We start from the raw sequence: 21,054 nt of genomic DNA, 5'->3' as shown, positions 1-21,054 counted from the left end.
ATGTGTAGGGTATGTGTGTGTGCACACATGCCTGTTTTGTCCTTGTATATTCAAGACAATGTTCAAGAGGACAAAGAGCTTGTGGGTTTGTTCATGGCTGTAGAGCCAATGTCTCTCACAGCGTTCTGCATATAGAAAACAGTCAATGAATATTTGAATGAACAAATAAGCTCTTGTAGAGCTTAACATTGAGAAGGAAGTACAGATACTGAACACATAATTGTGTTATAATAACTACAAAAGGGAAGTATGGTGTAACTGTACATGTGAGGAAGCTAATTTTAAGTGTACTAAAAACTGAACTAAAAACTGATCAAGAGTTGGCCAAGTGACAAGAGGGGTGGGAAGATGACAAATTCAGGTGTGTGCAATGTTTTGAGTCACCTGTGATATATACGAGGAGAGCTGCCAAGAGGGCAGTTGAATAGATGGCAGTGTGATTGTCAGTAGAATTTCATGTACAAATGAAGCTATCTGTCTAGGGAATGAGTGGAGTGAAAAGCCTGGAATGGAGTCCTGAGTCACTCTTGCCATTTAAGGGTCAGGTTGAAAAGGAGCAACAAAAGTGACCAAGGAGTAGTCAGAGAGGTAAGAATAAGACCAGAAAGTGTAATGCATGAACATTTTTGCATTGTTGTAGCTACAATGAATGCTTAATTTTTATTTTTTTTTATTTTAAAGTGAAAGGAAATTATGATTTCATAATTATCACTTGGTAGCTGTATAGTGTTCCATTCAATGACATTTTAGAGATTTATGGAAGAATATGGCTGATTCTGCTAAAAGTATGGGGAGGGAAAAAAAAGCCACAAACTTTTTCGTAAAACCCACCCCCTTTACCATAACAGGATAATTTAAAGAGTTACGAAAGCACAGAAGCAAATGGGCCTATTAATTTTGTCTTCTGGAGTTTAAATATAGATAAATCAATTCCAATATGTTGCTTCCTCATCTTCATAGTCACATTTCAACCTTGAAATTTGAATTATATCCTAAGAAGGACAGGGTTGAAGGGTTAAACCAGAGGGAGACATGCTTATTTTGTTGATCCTTGAAATACAAGGACTGTCTTCATAGATATACTAGCAAACTGAAGACCAATACATCACCTTGATGCATTGTTCTGAATCTTCAATGACAAAGAAGTCAAGTAAATGATACTTTTATGTATTGCCATTAAATCTTAAAGTCAGACCAGAAAGTTCTAAAGAGAGGATGTTTTTGTTTTTTGTTTGTTTGTTTGTTTTAGCATTCGTTGATCATTTATAAGTCATCACAAATATCCTTTAGTACAAAGTGGGCTGAAATGGGTAATACCTGCTTCAGTTGACACACACTCATTTGTTTAAAGTTAAAACTGATTGAGGTAAGCTGTCAAAACAAAAAAAGAGGCATTTTCTGAAGCTGTGGAATTTTGGATTTCTATAGGAAACATGACTAGAAGCAAAATTAAGTCAAGGGCATTTTAAGTCTTTGATCTAATAGACTTCTGTGCTGAAATCAGTATTTTAGCCCAGAACAGCTAAATGTTTTTCGCTATCAACCAATAGGTCTCTAGTTTGGTAACATCCAAAGTCATTGACCAGGAAGCCTAAGACACTAGAGTTGCTGAATTCCTGAGTTCAATTCAGTAAATATATATTGAGCTCCTCCTTTATGGAGGACAAAGTACCAGATATACCTTCCATGAAATCTTATCTTCTCTCTTGTTTTAAGTCCAGCCGTAGCTCTCTGCATGGATTTTGCTGGCACTCTCCTGTGTGTCCTGTCTAGTGAGGGGATATTTTTGTCTTCACTCCAGGTTGTGGAAATGGGTAGTGATGTCAGGCCTATCCAGAACATAAGCCAACACAGCATTTTTGTGGGCTTTGGGCCTCTCTTTGTGGTGGGAGAGAGGGGGAATAGGCAATGGACCTTTGAATCACATGGAGACTCTTGGCACTGTTGAGTACCTTCTACATACCACATTCTCATTAACCCTTGGTTAATAATCACAACATTGGATGAAAGAGTTGGCATTGTTTAACTGCCTTTTACAGAAAAGGAAACTGGCTAGTGACCTGTAAAAGGTCACAGAATAAGAGATGGATCTGGGATGAATCTTTTCTCTAGTCTTCAAAGGCTTTCCACCACAATGCACAGGGACCCAGTAGAATTTCAGGTCCACAGCAGCTCATCCTGTGCCTTCCACTCCCACATTTATACCAGAGGAAATCTGTCTAGAATGTACATTTAATAAAGTAGCAAAGGGAAAAGAGGTCATGGACAAGCAATTTATAACCTGAGAGGTAAGTATGTGGGGTAAGGGTCCACCGTTTTTTTTTGTCTTGATGAGAAGACTCTAAGGGTATTTTAGAACTAATGTTACTGCCTGTTTTCCTGAGTTCTTGCCCGTAATACAGAGGCCTGTTTCCTCCACTGGATAAGTATATGAATGGCTGGTCCAGTTCTGTCTCAATGATTGTGAAGATCAAGTAAAGTCCTTTGTAAACTACGGCTCTTCACAAACTTGTAAGGAAGCAGACATCTTACCACGGGATCAGGGAACTGTGAAGTAGCTGATTAAAACGAGTTCTTGATTACTTGAGATACAGGAAGGTAGTAATAGCATTTGATAATTTACAATCGAAAACTGCATTCTAACAAGCAATTTTAATCTGAGACTTGTCTCTTTGTAGAGCTTTTTATTTTAAAAAAAGGAGGCGAGATGTAAAATGCCAGTATGATTCATTAAATTTCATTTTTTGAGCTCTGCCCAAACGTTGATGGAATTAGGGCAGAACAAAAAGATCAAGAAAAAAGCCAATGTACACGGCCTGTGTCAGTGAATACTGGGAGGAAAGGAAACTGTTATGAGAAAAAGACTTCAGGACACCTCTGGGGATGGCTCTGGTTCGGGACATTCTCTTTGGCAATGTTCCAGAATCTGAGTGCCCAGGGCTCCCTTCAGTAGAAGGGAAAGCCGCGCGTGGCCAGGCGCGCGCGCGCGCGCACACACACTCTACACTACACTAACACAAGGCCTGTTTCCTCCGCTTCGTCCCCCCCGCCCCCGGAGGCGGGTCTCTTCTTTAAAGAGCAGAAGGTGTCCGCGCAAACCCAAGCTCTCTAAGGCCCCGGGGATCCGGGACCAAGTTGCTTGCAGCCAATGGGCGCGGTGGAAAGGCTTGAGCGTGGCTGACGCTACACCAATAGGCGTCCGCGGGGGGCGGGGGCAGCGGAGAAGACACTATTGTTGATGAGGAGAACCAGCAGCGGTGGCGGCTGCACCACCTCATTGCTGCCAGCTGCGGTCCGGGCGGCCCCGCACGCCGGGTTCCAGCTTCGTCACCCCGTCGCGGGGGTCTTCCCTTTGGCCTCGAGAACCTTTCCCCTTCAACCCAACAACAACCCCCTCTCCGTCTCAGACGCCCATTCACCGGGGAGGGTGGACCATGTCCCAGCGAGTGAGGCGCAATGGGTCCCCCACGCCGGCTGGTTCCCTCGGGGGCGGTGCGGTCACCACTGCTGGGGGAGCCGGGAGCCGCCTGCAGCCCATGAGGGCGACAGTTCCGTTCCAGCTGAAGCAGCAGCAACAACATGGCAGCCCCACGCGGAGCAGCGGCGGCGGCGGCGGCGGCGGCAACAACGGCGGCTGCTGTGGTGGCGCCTCAGGCCCCTCAGGCGGCGGGGGCCCGCGCACAGCCTCGCGCAGCACGAGCCCCACTCGCGGCAGCGGGAGTGCGGCCGCGCGCACGAGTCCCACGGTGGCCACGCAGACGGGCGCGTCAGCGACCTCCACGCGAGGCACCAGCCCCACGCGCGGCGCCGCGCCCGGGGCTCGCGGGAGCCCCCCACGGCCGCAGCCCCCGCCCCCCCTGTTGGGCACCGTGTCGTCGCCTTCCTCGTCGCCTACCCACCTGTGGACGGGCGAGGTGAGCGCAGCCCCACCCCCAGCCCGCGTCCGGCAGCGGAGGAGGTCCCCGGAGCAGAGCCGCTGCTCCCCGGAGAGGAGGAGCCCGAGCGCCCCCGTGTGCAAAGCAGGTAGGTGCTGGGGGTGGTGTGGCTGGGGGTAGGCGACCCCGGGAGGGGTCCAGAACGCGCGTAGCTACCGAGCGGGGACGGGGGCACTGCCCCTGAGACAGGGTGGCTGAGGGCGGGGCCCGAGTGGGGCGGCCCCGCCTTCCCCAGGCTGGCCCCGGGCCCCTTCTGCGGCTCCCCTCCCGCCTCATTCATTCCTTAGCCGGTCCACGCCTGTCCCGGCCGGTGGAGGTGCAGCTGCTAAGCTGTGGTTGGTCTGATTTGTGTTGACGGTAAACCTGGGATTCTGGCTGCCCACCGGTTACTGCTTACCCTCCTTTGGTGGTGAGGCTAAGAGTGGTTTGTCACTGCGTTTTAATGGCATGATTGATGTTAATATAGCACATGTCTGTTGCTAAGTATTTTTCATAAAACTGTTTTAGATTTTCGGGACTTAATGCGTCAGTGTAGCAGATTTGGATCCCTGAAGAGACGTGAGGCTGGGAGCCTGTTAAGCATTTCCTAAGACTTGATAAATGAGTAGCAAGAAGCGAAGTAAATTCAGCAAGTTTTCCTTGGAAGTTTTAGGGTCTGGGTGTATTTCTGATATACTAATTTTGTGTTTAGGATGTAAAACCATTCGTGTGTGTGTGTTAAACAAAATCCAAAGTTTGTTATTATTTTAGACATCTAAAAATTGTTTTTTTTCTATACCTGAGACTATTCAGGGGAAAGGTCCTGTATGGAGTCGTTGGGTTCCACTGGAACTATTCGTAGAGAGTTAATAAAAAAATTCAAATTATGGAAATAGAAAGAGATAAAATTTATCATCTGATTGCTTTCCTGTTAGAATCTAGTGAAGAAATATATGGGTAGTTTTTAGCTTATGTGTTAATACTGCTAACATATACCTTTGTCTTCCTTTATCTAGGGAATTTCTGTTAAAATCTTCCAGGCAGAATGGCTGGGAATTTCAGGAAACTTAGTACAGTACTTCCTAACCAAATGAAACGGTTAAAGTGATTTCAAAGGTTCATTCAGAAATTCAGGGAGTAGGATGAATCTTTCTTACTATTTAAGTGGAGATTTTAGACAAAATTTTTGACAATTTTTTAGGGGATAAAATTGCCCTGAAAAATGATCAACAGTGTTATCGAACTAGAGCAAGAGTGCTGTTTTAAACCTTTTGAAAATGCAAAATGTTTTTTTAAAACTGATTTGTTAAAAGTATTAGGACCTCCTCCCCTTCAAATAATAGCTTTCACTTTACTGAGCTCCTGCTATATGGTAGGTGATTTGCCTAAAAGTTCTCATTTTAATTTTCAGAGTAGGTTTTAGACAGGTTAAGTAACAAGTGTTAGAGTTTATAGTTGAACTTTGCTGGGTGGTACTCCAAAACCTAATCTTTTACATTATATCAAGGAGGTAGCTTTATGATGTATAAGGTAGAACTTGGGAAATATATAGCACAAAATTGCATGTGCTTAGTTTTTGAAGTAACTCTTAGAGCTTTCATGTGAACATAATTGCTTCACTTTACTTTCAGTCTTCTGGAGCTGGCATAGTGTGGCAGGTAGAAGGGAAAGAGAGCTGCTTAAGTGAGCAGTGGAGATGGAGGTAGGAGGTGGTGACTGAATTCTGATAATAGACTTTGGCTACCCTCTTAACTGTTTGACCCTTGAAGCAGAGCAGCAGTTTGAGGAGAGCTGGGTTAAATTAAGTGTTGACAATGTGTGGAGAAAGGTGCTCTTCTGATCTCTACAGGGGCTTAATTTCCTGGAATCTCAGTCTCCTGATGTGTCTATTCTTCATGTGTCTCATAGCTCCCTTCCCTCAGATCTGTCATTCCCTAGAGTATACATACACACTATAAAATTAGCCTTTCTCATTGTCCTCCACCCCCCCAAAAAAAAACAACAAACACACCTGAAAAATAAAAACTCTTGTTCCTCTAATGCAACACTCTCAACTAGGTGTGAAAGGGATACTGCCTGTTACTAAGTTATACTGAAGTGAATGTCTGATAACTTCCTTTCCAGGAGTGAATTTTTGTTTCACTCTAGTGAACTTCCATGCAGAGTGGCACAGTTTTCAGATTTCAAATCTTCGTAGCATAAACAAAACCATTTGCTTTTTTTCTCAGACTTAAACTGGAAAGAGGGAAAAGGAGGGACTTTTAAATTTTTATTTATTGGTTTGCTATTTTTTTAAGAGAGAGAGACAGAAACATCAATTTGTTCCACTCATTTTTGCATTGATGGATTACTTCTTGTATGTGTTCCCAACTGGAGATCAAAATCATAACCCTGGTGCATCAGGGTGACACTCTTAACTAACCGAACTACTGGCCAGGGCAAAAGGAGAGTCTTTTAGATTAAAGTGAGATTACCACCATTTTACAGCCTAGCCTCAGTGAAATGTAGAAATCTTTACTGGTAGAGGGGTCCACCTTAAATAGTTTTGTAAACCTCATGTGGCTCAAATTCCAGGGTCCATCTAGATCAGGCTGCCACTTTCTGGGTGTCTTGTCAGATGAACTGGATGCCGTAGCCTTTGTTAGAGATCCAGTATTTCAAAGTACCTAAATCGAAGGTCTCAGGAAACTTAGAAGGTTGTTCCTATTTTGCTGGATTTTTGCTCAGTTGCTTTATTTCCCCAGGGTTAGAGCTAATCATTGGCTGTTCTGGAACACCCCTTTTCTTGAGTATAAGGCAGCAATTTTCAACTGCAAGAATTTTGAAAACATTCAATACCTATTTAGTCAGGGGCACTGACCTCTTTTCCCTTAGATTATCATATGCAAAAATGACAACAGCCAACACAACAAGCACCGTCAGTGTGAATGAATAAAAATTATACCTTTTTTTTTGTCAGATCAGCAAAAAACTTTTTTTTGGTGTGCTGCAGAATTTTAATAATTAGTTTATGTGTGCCGTGAGATGAAAAGTGTTCGAAATCACTGCTAGAAGGTAATCCAAGCACCCATCCCTGACTGGTATTATTTTCAAGTACATTCAGTATTATTCTATATTAGTTTCAGATGTCCAGCAAAGTGGTTTGAAAATCATGTCCCACTGCTTCAGGTACCCACCTGGCTCCATTCATAATTATAACAATATTATTGACTATATTCCCTGTGCTGTAATCTGCATCTCTTTGACTGTTTTATGACTAGCAATTTGTGTGTCTTCACCTTTTTCACCCAGCTCCCCAGCTCCCCTCTCTTCTGACAATTGTCAGTCTGTTCTTTGTATCTATGAGTCTCTTTCTATTTTGTTTGTTAGTTTTCTTCCTTAGATTCCACATATAAGAGAAATTGTATGGTGTTTGTCTTTCTGTATCTGATTTATTTCACTTAGCATAATCCCCTCTAGGTCCATCCATGCTGTCACAAAGGTCAGATTTCATTTTTTTATTTTTAATGGCCAAGTAGTATTCTATGGTGTACATGTACCACAGCCTTTTTATCCACTCATCTATTAATGGTCACTTGAATTGCTTCCATAGCTTGGCTATTGTAAATAATGCTGCAGTGAACACAGGGTGCGTGTATTATTTCAAATTAGCGTTTTTGGGTTTCTTCAGATTCATTCCTAGACATGGAATCTCTGGGTCATAAGGCAGTGCCATTTTTAATTTTTTGAGGAAACTGCACACTGTTTTCCATAGTGATTGAACCAGTCTTCATTTCCACCAACAGCAGACCAAGTTCCCTTTTCCCTACATCCTCACAAATATTTGTTGTTTCTTCTTTTATTGATGATGGCTGTTCTGACAGGTGTGAGGTGGTATCTTATTGCGGTTTTGATATGCACTTCTCTGATTAGTGATTAGCTGAGCATCTTTTCATGTGTCTGTTGACTATCTGTATGTCTTCCTTGCAGAAGTGCCTATTCAGGTCTTCTGCCTACTTTTTAATTGTTTTTTTTTGTTTTTGTTTTTCTGGTTTTAAGTTGTCTGAATTCTTTATAAATTTTGGATTATGAACCCCTCACCAGATGTGTCATTGGCAAACATCTACATCAAACTAAAAAATTTAGCACAGCAAAGGAAACCATCAACAAAATGAAAAGACAGCCTAATCATTGGGAGAAGATATTTGCCAATGATATACCTGAGAGAGATTTTAAACTTTCCACCTTCAGTGCCTGCCATTTCCATTGCAATGTGGTTTGTCATTAGGAAGTGAGATATGCTTAGAGGACGTAACTAGGCAACATTGAAAACTGTAGGTAAAAGGGTGAAGAAGGAGAGGTTTGTTTTTGTGCCTTTCCTTTTTACCTTATTCTGTCTTACTCAATAAAATGTCAAACAGATATAGTATAAATGGAGAGGTGACGTAACATGGAGGTTAGGAGCATAGGCTTTGGGTAGATAGTCTGAGTTTAATACCTGTGTTCTGCCACTTAGAAGCTATGTGATATGGGGAAATGAATAATTTTCTGACCCTTAACTGTCTCATCTGTATAAAAGGTAATGATATCTATATCTCCGTAATATGGCGGTAAGGATTACATGAAAGAAAATTTAAAAATACTCAGAACTGTACTTCATCATAAAAGTTAGCTATTGTGTATCATATTAGCTTGCTTCTAGTTATAGTGGATATAACATAAATTGCCAGAGTAGGCTTAGTCTTCATGATTATATGAAATTTCCAAATGGAGAGAATGTTGCCTGTGTTCTCAGAATGTGGTCTGGTTCTTTATCAGAATCACTTAGGGTCCTTGGTAAAAATGCAGGTCCCAGGCCCTAGTACAAACTTCAAAGCCCCATTTCCACCCCACTGATTTTGCTGTACTCTAAATTTTTTTTTAAAAAATTACTGGAAGCACCAAAGGAAAATCTTTTGAAAACTCATTAGAGAAAATGGCATTAGTACAGTATGTGTATCAGTGTGTCCGATATGTAGATAGCAAGTTGTGTTTTTCCTCATTTTTCCCCTTACTTTGGAAGCATCATGATGTGTATGAATTTGGTTGATTATTGGGGTGGGAGAAGCATCAATAACAGCAACAAGAGATGAGGGTTTCTGGACTAATAATCAGGAGGAAGTAGGGTACTGGAACTTAATATTTGTGGCATCTTAGACTTGTTCCTTCCAGTACTTTGTGACATGCACAGCTTTAAGAATTCAGTATTTCTCTGACATTTAAAGAACTGCTGCTAATTTTACACCTTCAAGGGAATCTGGTTTGTAATGTCTGTATTTTATATTTGGAGATGAGGTAAAATAGAACCTTACTGTTAGTTCAGCATTTTGGCTAGCAGAATTTTATTTCATTAAGTTCAATTTTGTAAGATTTGGTTAGTCTGTTAGTAACTGTGCGATACAAAGATGTGAAAGAAACAGGGAACTCTAGAGACTCACAAAGCAGCCATGTAAGATTGGTACATAATGTATGCTGTAATATGATGAGTGCTCTGGACTCATAGGGAAATGAGTACTTCTTTAGGGGATGGGTATAGAAGTTCTATCAGGACAGGTGGCTTTTGCCTTGGCCGGTGTGGCTCAATTGTTTGGAGCTCACCCCATAAACTGAAAGGTCACCGGTTCGATTCCCGGTCAGGGCACATGCCTAGTTTGTGGGTTTGATCCCCAGTTGGGGCTGTAGAAGAGGCAGCCAGTCGATGTTTTCACCTCTCTCTAGCCATCCCCTCCCCATCTCTGTAAAATCAATAAGCCTGTCCTCAGGTAGGGGTAAAAAATAAAATAAAAAAAAGAAAGAAGTGATGGCTTTTGATTTGGGTTGGAAAGAAAGGAGCAGAACTTTATAGTTGGATCATAGAGGCATGAAAAGATGCATATCATATTCAGCCCTATGTACCTTAAATGTAGAGTATAGGATATTGGGGAGAAGAGAGGGAGCACTAGGAAAAGAGAGTAGAAAGGTAAGTTTTCAGAATGGCTTTGAATAGAATATATTCCATTTTTAATAACTCTGTGGCCTAGACTGCCAGAGTTCAAATCTTGGCATTACCACTTACTTAGGGGCTTTTTAACTTCAGGCAAATTCATTGTACCTGTAGAAAGGGGATACTAACTAATAGCACTTAACAACAGAGAATTATTAGAAGGATAAAATCCTTGAAGTCTCCGTGTGGGTATAGGAATCTTACAGTATTAGCTATTTTCATATCATCTTTATTATCCTCATCATCTAATTGTTTAGGTATTAAAAATTTGTTAGTAATATTTATGTTCTTAATGCATAGAATTTATAAATATTTAGGATGAGTAGAGTATGAATTTGAAATAGAAGAGACTGTAGGAGAGCAATTGACGCAGGCATTGAACACCTGAATTTAGGTGCAGTGGTAATGGAAATGGCAAGGATAAAGGGATTGAGGAGACTCTGATATGGTAACCTGTTGGATATTGAGATTGAGAAAGGAAGAGCTGAGGATAATAGTTTGGATGGTGGTACATAAGCAACATAGTAGGGGATGCAAGTTGAGGAGGAGAAAATGAGCTGAGTTCTAGACAGATTTAGTCTGTGCTGTCAGGAAATCCAAGTAAGTATTTTCTAGATTGTAGCAAATGCAGTTTTAGAACTCAGGGGTATAGTTTGAAATGGGTACAAAAAATTGGGACCTTTAGTTCAGTAAACATTCATTTAACATGTACTATATGCTGGGCATTTGCATGTGAGCAGTACTTGAAATGACTAATCACTAGAATGGGTAAGATGATGGGGGCTGAGGACAGAACTCTGGGAGAAAATAAGCATTCTAAGGGCAGAAGGAAAAGCAAGTGAAGAAGCCTGAGAATGTGGTAGGAGGTTAAATCGTTGAATAGTGTTGAGAAAACCAAAAGATTATATTTCAAGAAGGAGATGGAAAAGATTTTCAAAGAGAACAAGTAGGCTGCGCTTGGCATTTGATCAGTTGATGACTTCTGAGACAGAGTAGTTTGAGTAGCTTGTTGGCTGCACAAATCAGATTGAAATGATGAGTGAGGAAGGAAGTATAAGTAATGATTATAAATTACTCTTATGGAGTGTAATTACTCTTATGTAACTGAAAGGAAGAAAAGTGACAAAACAAGATGAATTGTTGAGCTAAGGTTTATTTGTTTATTTATAGGATGAGGAATACTTAAGCTTTTGGGATTCACAGAATGAAAGATGGAAAGTTTAAGAGAGGATGGAAATAGTAGATGGCGCAAGTTCGTGGAAAATGTGAGAGGCAGTGGGATCCAGTGCATGGTAGAGTCTGGAAATCTCTAACTACTAAGTTCACTTCTTTTTCTGAGGATGGGGAGGAGGTAAAGGTGAGTTAAGATGATAACTCAGCAATAGAAGGGAAGGAAGTTGAGAAAAGTCAGCTACTTCCATCTCCAAACTACTTGAAGGAAAAGTATCATGTTTGTCTTATGTTTAAATTTTATTTTTACCAAAGTACATGTACATAATTTAAAATGTCAAATAGCACTAAACTTATAATCAAATAAAATGTTCCCCCAGTGGCACAAATTAGTGGCAGCAGGGTCCCCAGTTGGGAATGTGATGAAGAGGGAAACTGTACTCAGAGCCAAATAGCTCAATTCTGATGCTTCATTGCTGGGGGCAGACCCTGGAGCTAGGCCCCTCCCTGGTCTGACAGCTCTCTTCTTTGCTTTGCATTGTGCTGGTCTGCTCTGCTTTGCTCTGCTAGGGTGAGAAGTCTTCAGTGTTTCAGCTCAGTAAGGGAAACACAATCTTCAGTCTTCAGTGGAAAAAGGAAAATGTGCTCTGGGGAGCTAGCATGGACCTGGCTTGCATAAACAGAAGTCCCTACTCTTGGTCCCTGATCAGCCTGTTCTTATGCAAGTGATGACTCCAAATTCTTGTAGTTTGATTAGCCCAAAAGACACTGTACTAATTGGTCTGAATGGAGTCACTCTGAGTGGCCGGTGAGGAAGCTGATGGGGATGTAACTGCACACTCCAGTTGGTTGGGCAAAGCCTTTATATTATCGGTTGAAATAGGATTCCAGGAGTTTCTTTAAAAGGGCTGGCTCAGATGGCAGAAACACAGTGCAGGCAGGCAGTTCAGTGCAGAGGCAGATAGTTCAGCGCAAGCTTCTCCTTGAAGTGCAGTTTACCTGAGAGACCCCTGCGTAGAAATAGCCGCTAGGCTCTGTTTTATTTTATTTTATTTTTTTAATTTGAGCCCACTTAAATCACCAGAGCCCTTCTTGGATGGGTGTCTTCTTTCTCAGGGACCACACCAGTCTCATCTCTCTCCATTCCCAATTCTTGCTCTCCGTAGAAAGCCAGTTTTATATCTTAGTAGTTTCCTCTGGTGTTTACCTACATATTTCTAAATAACATGCTGATATTACTCCTTCAGGATTTGTTTTTCTTTCAATTTTATATATTATATAGTGACTTCCTGCTGTGGAAAATGGTCCCTTATCTCAATTTTCCACAATTTTCCCATTTCAGGTAGAGCACTCTTTTTGTTGTCATTATTAATGTTTAGATTAATATGACTATGTAAATACCGTTTACAGCAGAACCTTATGTCTTGCTACTATTTACATTTTCTTTCATTGTAACCTTTTGTGCTCCTTGAAGTTAAAATTGCCTTGTTTTTTTGTTTGCTTCATTTTCTTTGTACCTATAACAAAGCCATCCCCAAACTTTTGGTAGCAGAAATTTTCTTTTAAATATTGTAAAAACACATCAGGTATTTTTTTTTCCAGTTTTATTTATTTTCTTGGAGACATCTCTTCTGGAGTCTTTTATCCTTCTATTCAAAACTGGCTCATTGGTGTCTAGGTCTGTGGCATAGCTATTGTTATGAAACTTACCTGGGAATTCTTTCACTTCTCTCCTGCTTTGGATGTCCTCATCTCTGGATCTTGTTTTGCTGGAGTATAACCATCAACAACTTTTTGACAGATAGTACATGGGAGATATATGTATCTAGTGTACATATACATAATATATTGTACATGGGAGGTATACAAGTATATGTGTGTATATATATACATTTATTTATTTAAAGACCTAGAATGTTGGCAGATCTGTCTTTGTACTTGATGGTTAGACTAGATACAGAATTCTAGGTTAGAAATAAATTTTATTGAAGATTGAAAGGGCTTAATCTTTTATCTTCTAAAATTGCTGTTGAAAAGTCTGATACCCGTTTGATCTAATTCTTAGTTCTTTATATGTAATGCAGTATGTGTGTCTGTGTGTGATTTTCTTTATGGAAGTGTTACTACCATTCTGAAATGATGATCGCCTTGGTGTAGACCTGGTTTTTGTTTTTGTTTTTGTTCTTGTTTGCTTTTTCCCTCCCCATTCACTGTGTGTGTTCTGGATTTTTTCAATCTAGAGAATCTTGGTTTCTGGAAAATTTTCTTCTAGCATTTCTCCTTTATATTATCTTTTTTTGGGGCGGGGAGCTCCTGCTATGTGGGACATCTTGGATTGAATCTGTACTTTTCTTATTTCTGTATTAGTTTCTATTTCTGTATCTTCTTGTTCTTTTTTCTTAGCAGATTTATTTTTTATCCTTTCAGTTGATTTTTAACTTTGGCCACCCATAGTTTAATTTTTCAAGAGAACTTGCCTTACTCTGCTGGTTCCTTTTCTTGTCATTGTCTTCTACGTTATTCCTTATCTTGTCAGTGTCTTCTTAAACTATTTATAAAAAGATATAAATACCTTCAAAGTTTTCTCTAGCCCTCTGCATTGTTTTCAGAGCTCTGTTTTGAGATTTGTCTTTCATGTTGGAAACTTTGCTTAGTTTTGTATTAATATTTAAATAAGACAAAAAATGCTCTTTAGGTGTCTGTGTATGTGGGTCAGGCTGGTAGACCAGAGGATCTTACAGTAGGATAATGATGCAAGATCTCTCAAGTGTTTTTTCCTTTTCTTGGGCCAGTTTTCCCTGGGATGAGTTCCACACATGTTATGCCTGAGGGTATGTCTGCTGTCCTTAAGTCCAGAACGTATCTAGTTAATCTCTCTGGGGCAGTTTTCCTCAACCTTTTTGCTTTGGAGAGACCCTTGGAATAATTTTCATCTCTCAGGGAATCTCTGCATTTGTGATCAATGGCTTGAGCTTTAATGATACAGCCATAATTAATGCTTTTCTGAGTACAGACTAATTTCTTTGTGGATCACTTTATTTGGCCAACTTATTATAAGCCTGTTCATTTCGTGTGTTTTCCTCTCAGATTCTTTTGGGGAAATATATTTAATCTTAGCTTACCTTTCTGGAAATTAGTCCCTTTCCTTTTCATAGATTTTTAAAACCTATAGGGCAACAACAATACATTTAGATTTAAAAATTGGCTTAGGCCAAATACGATTGAATTTTTGTAAAGGTAGTCTCACTAAATTTACTTTGAGGTTAGTAAATATTTTTTTTTGTAGTATGGAAATTTATTGACAAGGTTGTATAGTAAAGCTACTAAAACCATAAACTCAAGATAGTATGACAGAAATTTAGTGTGAGACACCATTTTGTCTAAGAGTTTGAAAAAATTCTTTGAGCAGAATGATCTGTCTCAAAAATATAGGTCTAACAGAATTATTGTACACATATGTTGATTTCTTGACCTAGACCTATACAGAAAAAGTGATGTTTTTAAAAATAAAAAATAAAATTTATCTCTTTAAGAGGAAGCATGTCCTTGGGTTTTTGTTTGGGGTTTTTTTTTGCTGTATGAACAGTTATTTCTGGGTTTTATGTGAAATGAGCACATTCACATTTCATTTTCAAATGAAACACTTTTTTTCTTGTTCTTGATGCTTGCTAAGAAAGTTTGTTTATTCATATAAGAAGTTGAAAATGCAGCAATTTATTCATTGCTTTCCTGTGAATAGCAAGATATTTTTCCTTTCATAGAAATTTAGAACTTGAGTTGGGCAGATCAGAAAATCTTAAGTTGACCTTTATAATCAGACTGCAGCTAAACTACCATTCATACATCTTCTTTCAAAACTTGGTTGAAACCTCTTTGCTGCTTTTGCCTGCTTTTCTTTCTGATTTCCTTGTGGGTTATACATTTTTATTCCTTCAGTATTATTTTAAGAGGAAGTCTTTGATAGCATGCACTCAAGGTGAAATTACCTATAGTTTATCTTCCCAAAATCTACATGACATTTTTAATTAACTCATTTTTTAAATTGACTTTACTTATTTATTTTCAGAGAGTGGAGAAGGGAGGGAGAGAGGGAGAGAAACACTGAGGTATGAGGGAAACATACATCATAACATAAATTGGCTGCCTCTCGGTGTGTGCCCAACCAGGAGTCTGTCCCACTACCCAGGCATGTGCCCTGACTGGGAATCCAACCAGTGACCTTTTGGTTTGCAGGCCAGCACTCAGTTCACTGAGACACCCCAGCCAGGGCTGACTCATTCTTCTTTATGAGGTAGTGTAAAGTTCTCTGGGAAGTAAACTTAACATTTATTTTTGGCATTCTTGCCCTCAAGGATTTGATTCTGTAATTACAGATTTTTAGGTTGGTTACCAGTATGTATTATCTTTCCCTCCTTCCTCTTTCTTCTCTCCCCCCTCTTCCTACCTCCCCTTTCTTCCTTCCTGTTCTTTCTGTGCAGGTAATAGATGCACATGATAAAAAATATAAATGGTAAAAGAAAAAATACAATAAACAGTATTCCCCCATTTGCCTTTAAATTCATTCTTTTCCAAAAAAATCCAGTTAGCTGTCTCTTTTATATTATTACAGAGATATTTTGTGGATATACAAATATCTGCATATGGGAGTATGCATATAGATTTATCATGGACCATATGTTATTTCATCAAGTTTCTTTTAAACCTTTAGATCATTTCTTGTCTTTTGCTGTTAAATAGTGCAGTGTTGAAAATTCTTGTTTATATTCTATGTGAACTTATATATGAGTTTAGCTGTAGAATAAATTCTTAGAAATAAAATTTCTTAAAGATGTACACTTTTTAAAAAATTTTTCAAATATATTCTCAGAGCTTGATCATTGTTCATATTTGAATTTTAAGATCCTGTTTCTTTTTTCCTATCTTTGTTTGGATTAATTATTTTTTTATTCCATTTTATCTCCACTATACTTATTATTATACTTATTAGTTATACCTCTTTATTATACTATTAGTGGTTGTGGTAGAGCAGTGCTATTCAAGAGACCTTTCTGCAGTAATAGGAATGTTCTGTTGTGTTGTCTAATAACTCATGTTAGAACCCTATATGAATATATAACTTATGTGTCACTTAATAATGGGGATATGTTCTGAGAAATTTGTTAGGCTGTTTTGTTGTGTGAACATCATAGAATACACTTGCAAACTTAGATGATACAGCCCTCTGCACATCTAGACTATAGGTATACTATCATTGTTGTAAATGCAGCCCTTCAGTCATTGTGCAGCACAAGACTGTACCTTCATTTCCTGCCTCCTATCCTTTGTGCTACTGTTTGTCAGATGTTTTGCTTCTCTGCTAAATAATCTCACAATGCATTGTTACCATTTTTACTTTAGATGGTTAATTATCTTTTAAAGCAATTAAAAATGAGAAAAAATCTTTTATATTTACTTTCATTTTTACCACTGTCAGCACTCTTAATTTCTTTGTGGAAATAGAATAGTGGGAATGAAAAAGGGCTTATTTGAGAAGCAGAAAATTGATAGGACTTTTGTTAACTGACTGGATTTGAGGGATGAGGGTGGTGAGAGAGCGGACGATGACTGAGATATTGAAACTACTTAAGTTAATAATGTTGTCAGTATTAACTGGTTTCATAAATGCTGTTATATTCTGTATTTGTACAGACTAGGCCATAGACTTTTGGAGGATAATTTGCTAAGATTTTTAACATTTCAAAAAGAATGTAATAAAAATATGGAAATTTTGTAAGATAAAGAAAAAGGCTTGTTTTTTTTTTGTATGTTCCCTTCCAAATTGCCATTATTAAAAATTTGTAATTGTTATTTTACTTGCTGCTCCACTGGAATTTACTGAGATCTATATAGTAGTTCCTGGAAAATCGTTTCACGTTGTTTTCCTATTTGCATGTATACCGGCATTTGTAAAGATGAGGACAAGCGATGTCTGTTTTACAACTTGGACTCATTCTGTGTATAGCGGCTTTTAGAGTATTGAAAAGACATTATGGACTTGAGAATTAAAGAGAGACAATATGAATTTTTGAAATATCCAGGGGTAAACAATAAAAACAAGAAAATATATAATATTACTGAGAAGAGTAATACTTAATGTCAAAAGCCTGATGAAGCCATATGGGACTCTATCTTGAGTCAGAGCACTTGGTGTGCAGTCAGGAGTGGTTAGGAGACGCATTCTTCAGTTCTCTAGAAGACAGTTGCCATTAGTGCTATCCTTAACAATTCTTGGAAAGTCTACTCTTGGAAATTGATTTAGTGTCACAGGAGTGCTCCTTTCCTACTTAAAGATGTTATGTCTTAATCATATAAGGAAGACTTAGGTCCCATACTTTTGGACAGTCTCCCTACCAGTTTCAGTTACAAAAAAGAAAACTGTGTGGCCTACCCAGTACATCTCCCCCTTCAATGGGGGTAGGGAGAACTTGAAGATTTAAATGAGATCTTATTAAAATTTTGTTCAAATGAATGAATGGATGGCTTCCTATTTAAAAATACATATATGAATGTGAAGACCCATGCCCCATTCTTTGTCTTTTGTCTGTTCCCAATGGGTTTGGAGACCTTGGGTAGCACTGGATTTTGCCTGCTTTGAGTACTATTTTCTTGTGTTTTAATTGAGCTCCTTTATGAAGTTTATACTGCTAATTCTGTTTGAGTACAGTATCCTCAGTATTCGAAGTTCTGGTGAAAAATCCCTGTAATACTGGAAAGTTGCCTATTTCTAGTAATGATGATAAGCTTATGATCCATCTACACACCCTTGTCTGATAGCTTTTTAATTAATAGTATACTTCAGACTGCTAAGTGTAGTAAGAGGTTATAGAACAATTTCCTCTTTGTAAAGCTTTTTTACCCATACAAGAGTCAGACTTGCACTGTGTTGTAATCCAACAATTTTCAACCAGTGTGCCTCAAGAAATTTTTTTTTTAGGTATTGCATGTTTTATTTTTTAAATTTTATTTTTATTTTTTTCTTGTTCAAATATATTTGTCTCCATTTTCCTGCCACCACTTTCCCCTGCCCCACTCACTCCCTACCTCCCACCCTCAATCTTCCTCACTTTGGCTTTGTCTATGTTCCTCCATTTGATCCTTCCCTTTCTTTTCCCCTTAACCCCTCCCTCTTCCCCTCTCATTACTGTTGGTTTGTTTTTTCTTTCAATGTTGCTGGTTATATTTTTCTTGCTAGTTTGTTTTGTTGATTAGGTCCCACTTATAGGTGAAATCATATGGTATTTGTCTTTCACCCTCTGGCTTATTTTACTTAGCATAATGCTCTCCAGTTCCATCCATGCTGTCGTGAAGGGTAAGGGTTCCTTCTTTTTTTTTTTTTCCTCCTGCATAGTATTCCACTGTGTAAAATGTACCATAGTTTTTTTGACCCACTCATTTATTGATGGGCACTTAGGTTGCTTCCAGTACTTGGCTATTGTAAATTGTGCTGCTGTGAACATTGGAGTGTATAGGTTCTTTTGAATTGGTGTTTCGGGATTCTTAGGATGTAATCCCAGCAGTGGAATTGCTGGGTCAGAAGGCAGTTCCATTTTTAGCTTTTTGAGGAAATTCCAAACTGTTTTTCACAGTGGCTGCACCGGTCTCCATTCCCACCAACAGTGTACTAGGGTTCCCTGCCATCATTTGTTGATTTGTTTATGATGGCTATTCTGACTGGTGTGAAGTGGTATCTCATTGTGGTTTTAATTTGCATTTCTCTGATGGCTAGTGATGCTGAGCATCCTTTCATATGTCTCTCACATATGTGTATTCCTCCTTGGAGAAGTGTCTGTTCAGGTCTTTTGCCAATTTTTTAATCAGATTGTTTTATCTTCCTAGAGTCATGTGAGTTCTTTATATATTTTGGAGATAAAACTCTTGTTTGTGGTATCATTGGCAAACATATTTTCCTGTACAGTTGGTTCCCTTTTCATTTTGCTGATGTTTTCTTTAGGCATGCAGAAGCTTCTTATTTTGATGAAGTCCCATTTGTTTATTCTTTCCTTTATGTCCCTTGCTCTAGGGGATGTATAGGTGAAAATAATGCTGTGTGGTCAAGAATTTTTAAAACATGTAATAGCTGACTATTTAGTCAGGGGCACTGATCTCTTTTCCCTTAGATTGTCAGATAAAACAATTGAAACAGCCAACACAATAGCTATCTTGTGTGTGAATGAATCAAAATTATACCTATTTTTTTTGTCAGATTAGCAAAAAAGTATATTTTTAGGTGTGCTGCTGAATTTTAGTAATTAGCTTATGTAAATGGTTGAAAATTGCTGTTGTAACTACTTATAAAAATATTTGAAGGTAATACAAAATTTTTAATGAGTCTGAACCCTCAAATAGGACGTAAGAAAGTATTATATAGTATGCTTTTATACTATAATGGGGATGAAATACTCTGAAATTTTTGAACTTTGGCTTAATCACTTTCCTTTTTAGTGGACATTTGTGTCTGTTTTCCTTTTTATCAATTACTTTAGTAAAAATATCTTCATAAATGTATGTGTTTGGGGGGCTGATATGAGTGTGCATATATTTGTATCCAGTTTAGGGGGGAAAAAAACCCCAGGATTGAGAATATTTAGTTAAGTTTTATTTAATTCAATGCTTTGCAGCATTTCTTTCCAAAAAAGGATTGAATCAATTTACCCTGTCAACAGAAAGAAGTGTGTCTACCTGTTGCTGTGAAGCCTTGTTAGAATTAGACTTCGTGCCTTTTCTTTCGTTTTACCAATTCAGTTTGTGTTAGACAGTTAAGTACATCATAGTTTTCATTTGTATTTCCTTACATATTTTCTGGGGTTGTAGTAAGTATTTGAAATGTAGTAAGTATAGTGGTGGGCAACAGTAGATTTACAGTTGTCATATAAATGACATAATAAATAGTATGAGGATAAACTGTTACACATATGTACAACTGTAAATCTATTTTTTCTTTTGTTTAAATATTTATTATTTTAAAATCACATTTATTCTATTATGATTGTTCCCCTTTGCCCTCTCCCACCCATCTCACTCCCCCTCCCCGGTCCCACACTGTTGTCCATGTCCATGGGTCATTCATACATGTTCTTTGTCTAGTCCCTTCTCCCTCTTTCAACCATTGTCCTCCTTCCCCACCCCCTCTGGTCACTTTCAGTCTGCTCCACATTTCCATGCCTGTGGTTTATTAGGTTCATTAGTTAATTTTGTTGAATAGAGTCTACTTAGAGGTGAGATCATATGATACTTGTCTTTGAAGAACTGGCTTATTTTACTTAGCATAATATTCTCAGTTCCATCCATGTTGTTGCAAAAGGTAGGAGTTCTTTCTTTCCCTTTTTTTAAAATGCAGATTGATTTTATTTTTTTTAATGTCAAAATCCATTATAAAATATTAAAAGATTTAAATCCATTATAAAGTTTTTTAAATTGTTATTATAGTCCCAATTTTTCTCCCTTGCCCTCTTCTGCCCATCCCAACCCCTCCTAGTTAATTCCCACACTTGTTCCTGCCCATGGGTCATTCATATATGCTCTTTGTCTAGTCTCTTCCTCTTTTTTCCACCATTTTCTCCCTCCTCCCCATCCCAGTAAATCTATTTTTGCACACCCCTGTACTAAATCACCTCTTATAGTAGCCACATAACACCATTTAATAAGAAATAATAGCTGTTATTAATAACAGGATTGAATTTTTGTCAGTGATTGTTCACTGTTTATATAGTCTGTTAACTGTTGACTGACCATTTATTCATTGAGGATGCAGCTAACTTTTTTAGCTGTTAACTGTTTATTAAAAGTTTGTGTAATTTGGGCAGGTGTGTGTGGTGTTGTCAGGTTCATTGAGGTATAGTTTACATACACTAAAATTCATCCTTTTGGATACACTTACATGGACTTTGACAAAGAACAGTTGTTTAGCCACAACCATAACCAAGGTAAGAA

At 38.6% G+C, this 21,054-nt stretch overlaps 1 protein-coding gene across 1 annotated transcript in view; it reads left to right on the top strand.

Annotated features, from left to right (window-relative positions):
• The first annotated feature begins 3,254 nt into the window (after window positions 1-3,254).
• Window positions 3,255-21,054, top strand: part of FAM117B (family with sequence similarity 117 member B) — a 119,503-nt gene continuing 101,703 nt past the window's right edge. Inside the window, exon 1 of the mRNA XM_054585822.1 lies at window positions 3,255-4,023. Within this exon, the coding sequence (XP_054441797.1) occupies window positions 3,435-4,023 (589 nt within the window). The 5' untranslated portion in view covers window positions 3,255-3,434. The remainder of the gene's footprint in view (window positions 4,024-21,054) is intronic.

This window comes from Pteronotus mesoamericanus, unplaced genomic scaffold (genome assembly GCF_021234165.1).
Source record: "Pteronotus mesoamericanus isolate MK-2021 breed Mesoamerican mustached bat unplaced genomic scaffold, CSHL_Meso_final contig_90, whole genome shotgun sequence".
Lineage (NCBI taxonomy): Eukaryota > Metazoa > Chordata > Mammalia > Chiroptera > Mormoopidae > Pteronotus > Pteronotus mesoamericanus.
Note: the sequence above shows the minus strand (reverse complement) of the source record. Positions and strands in the feature narration are given on the sequence as shown.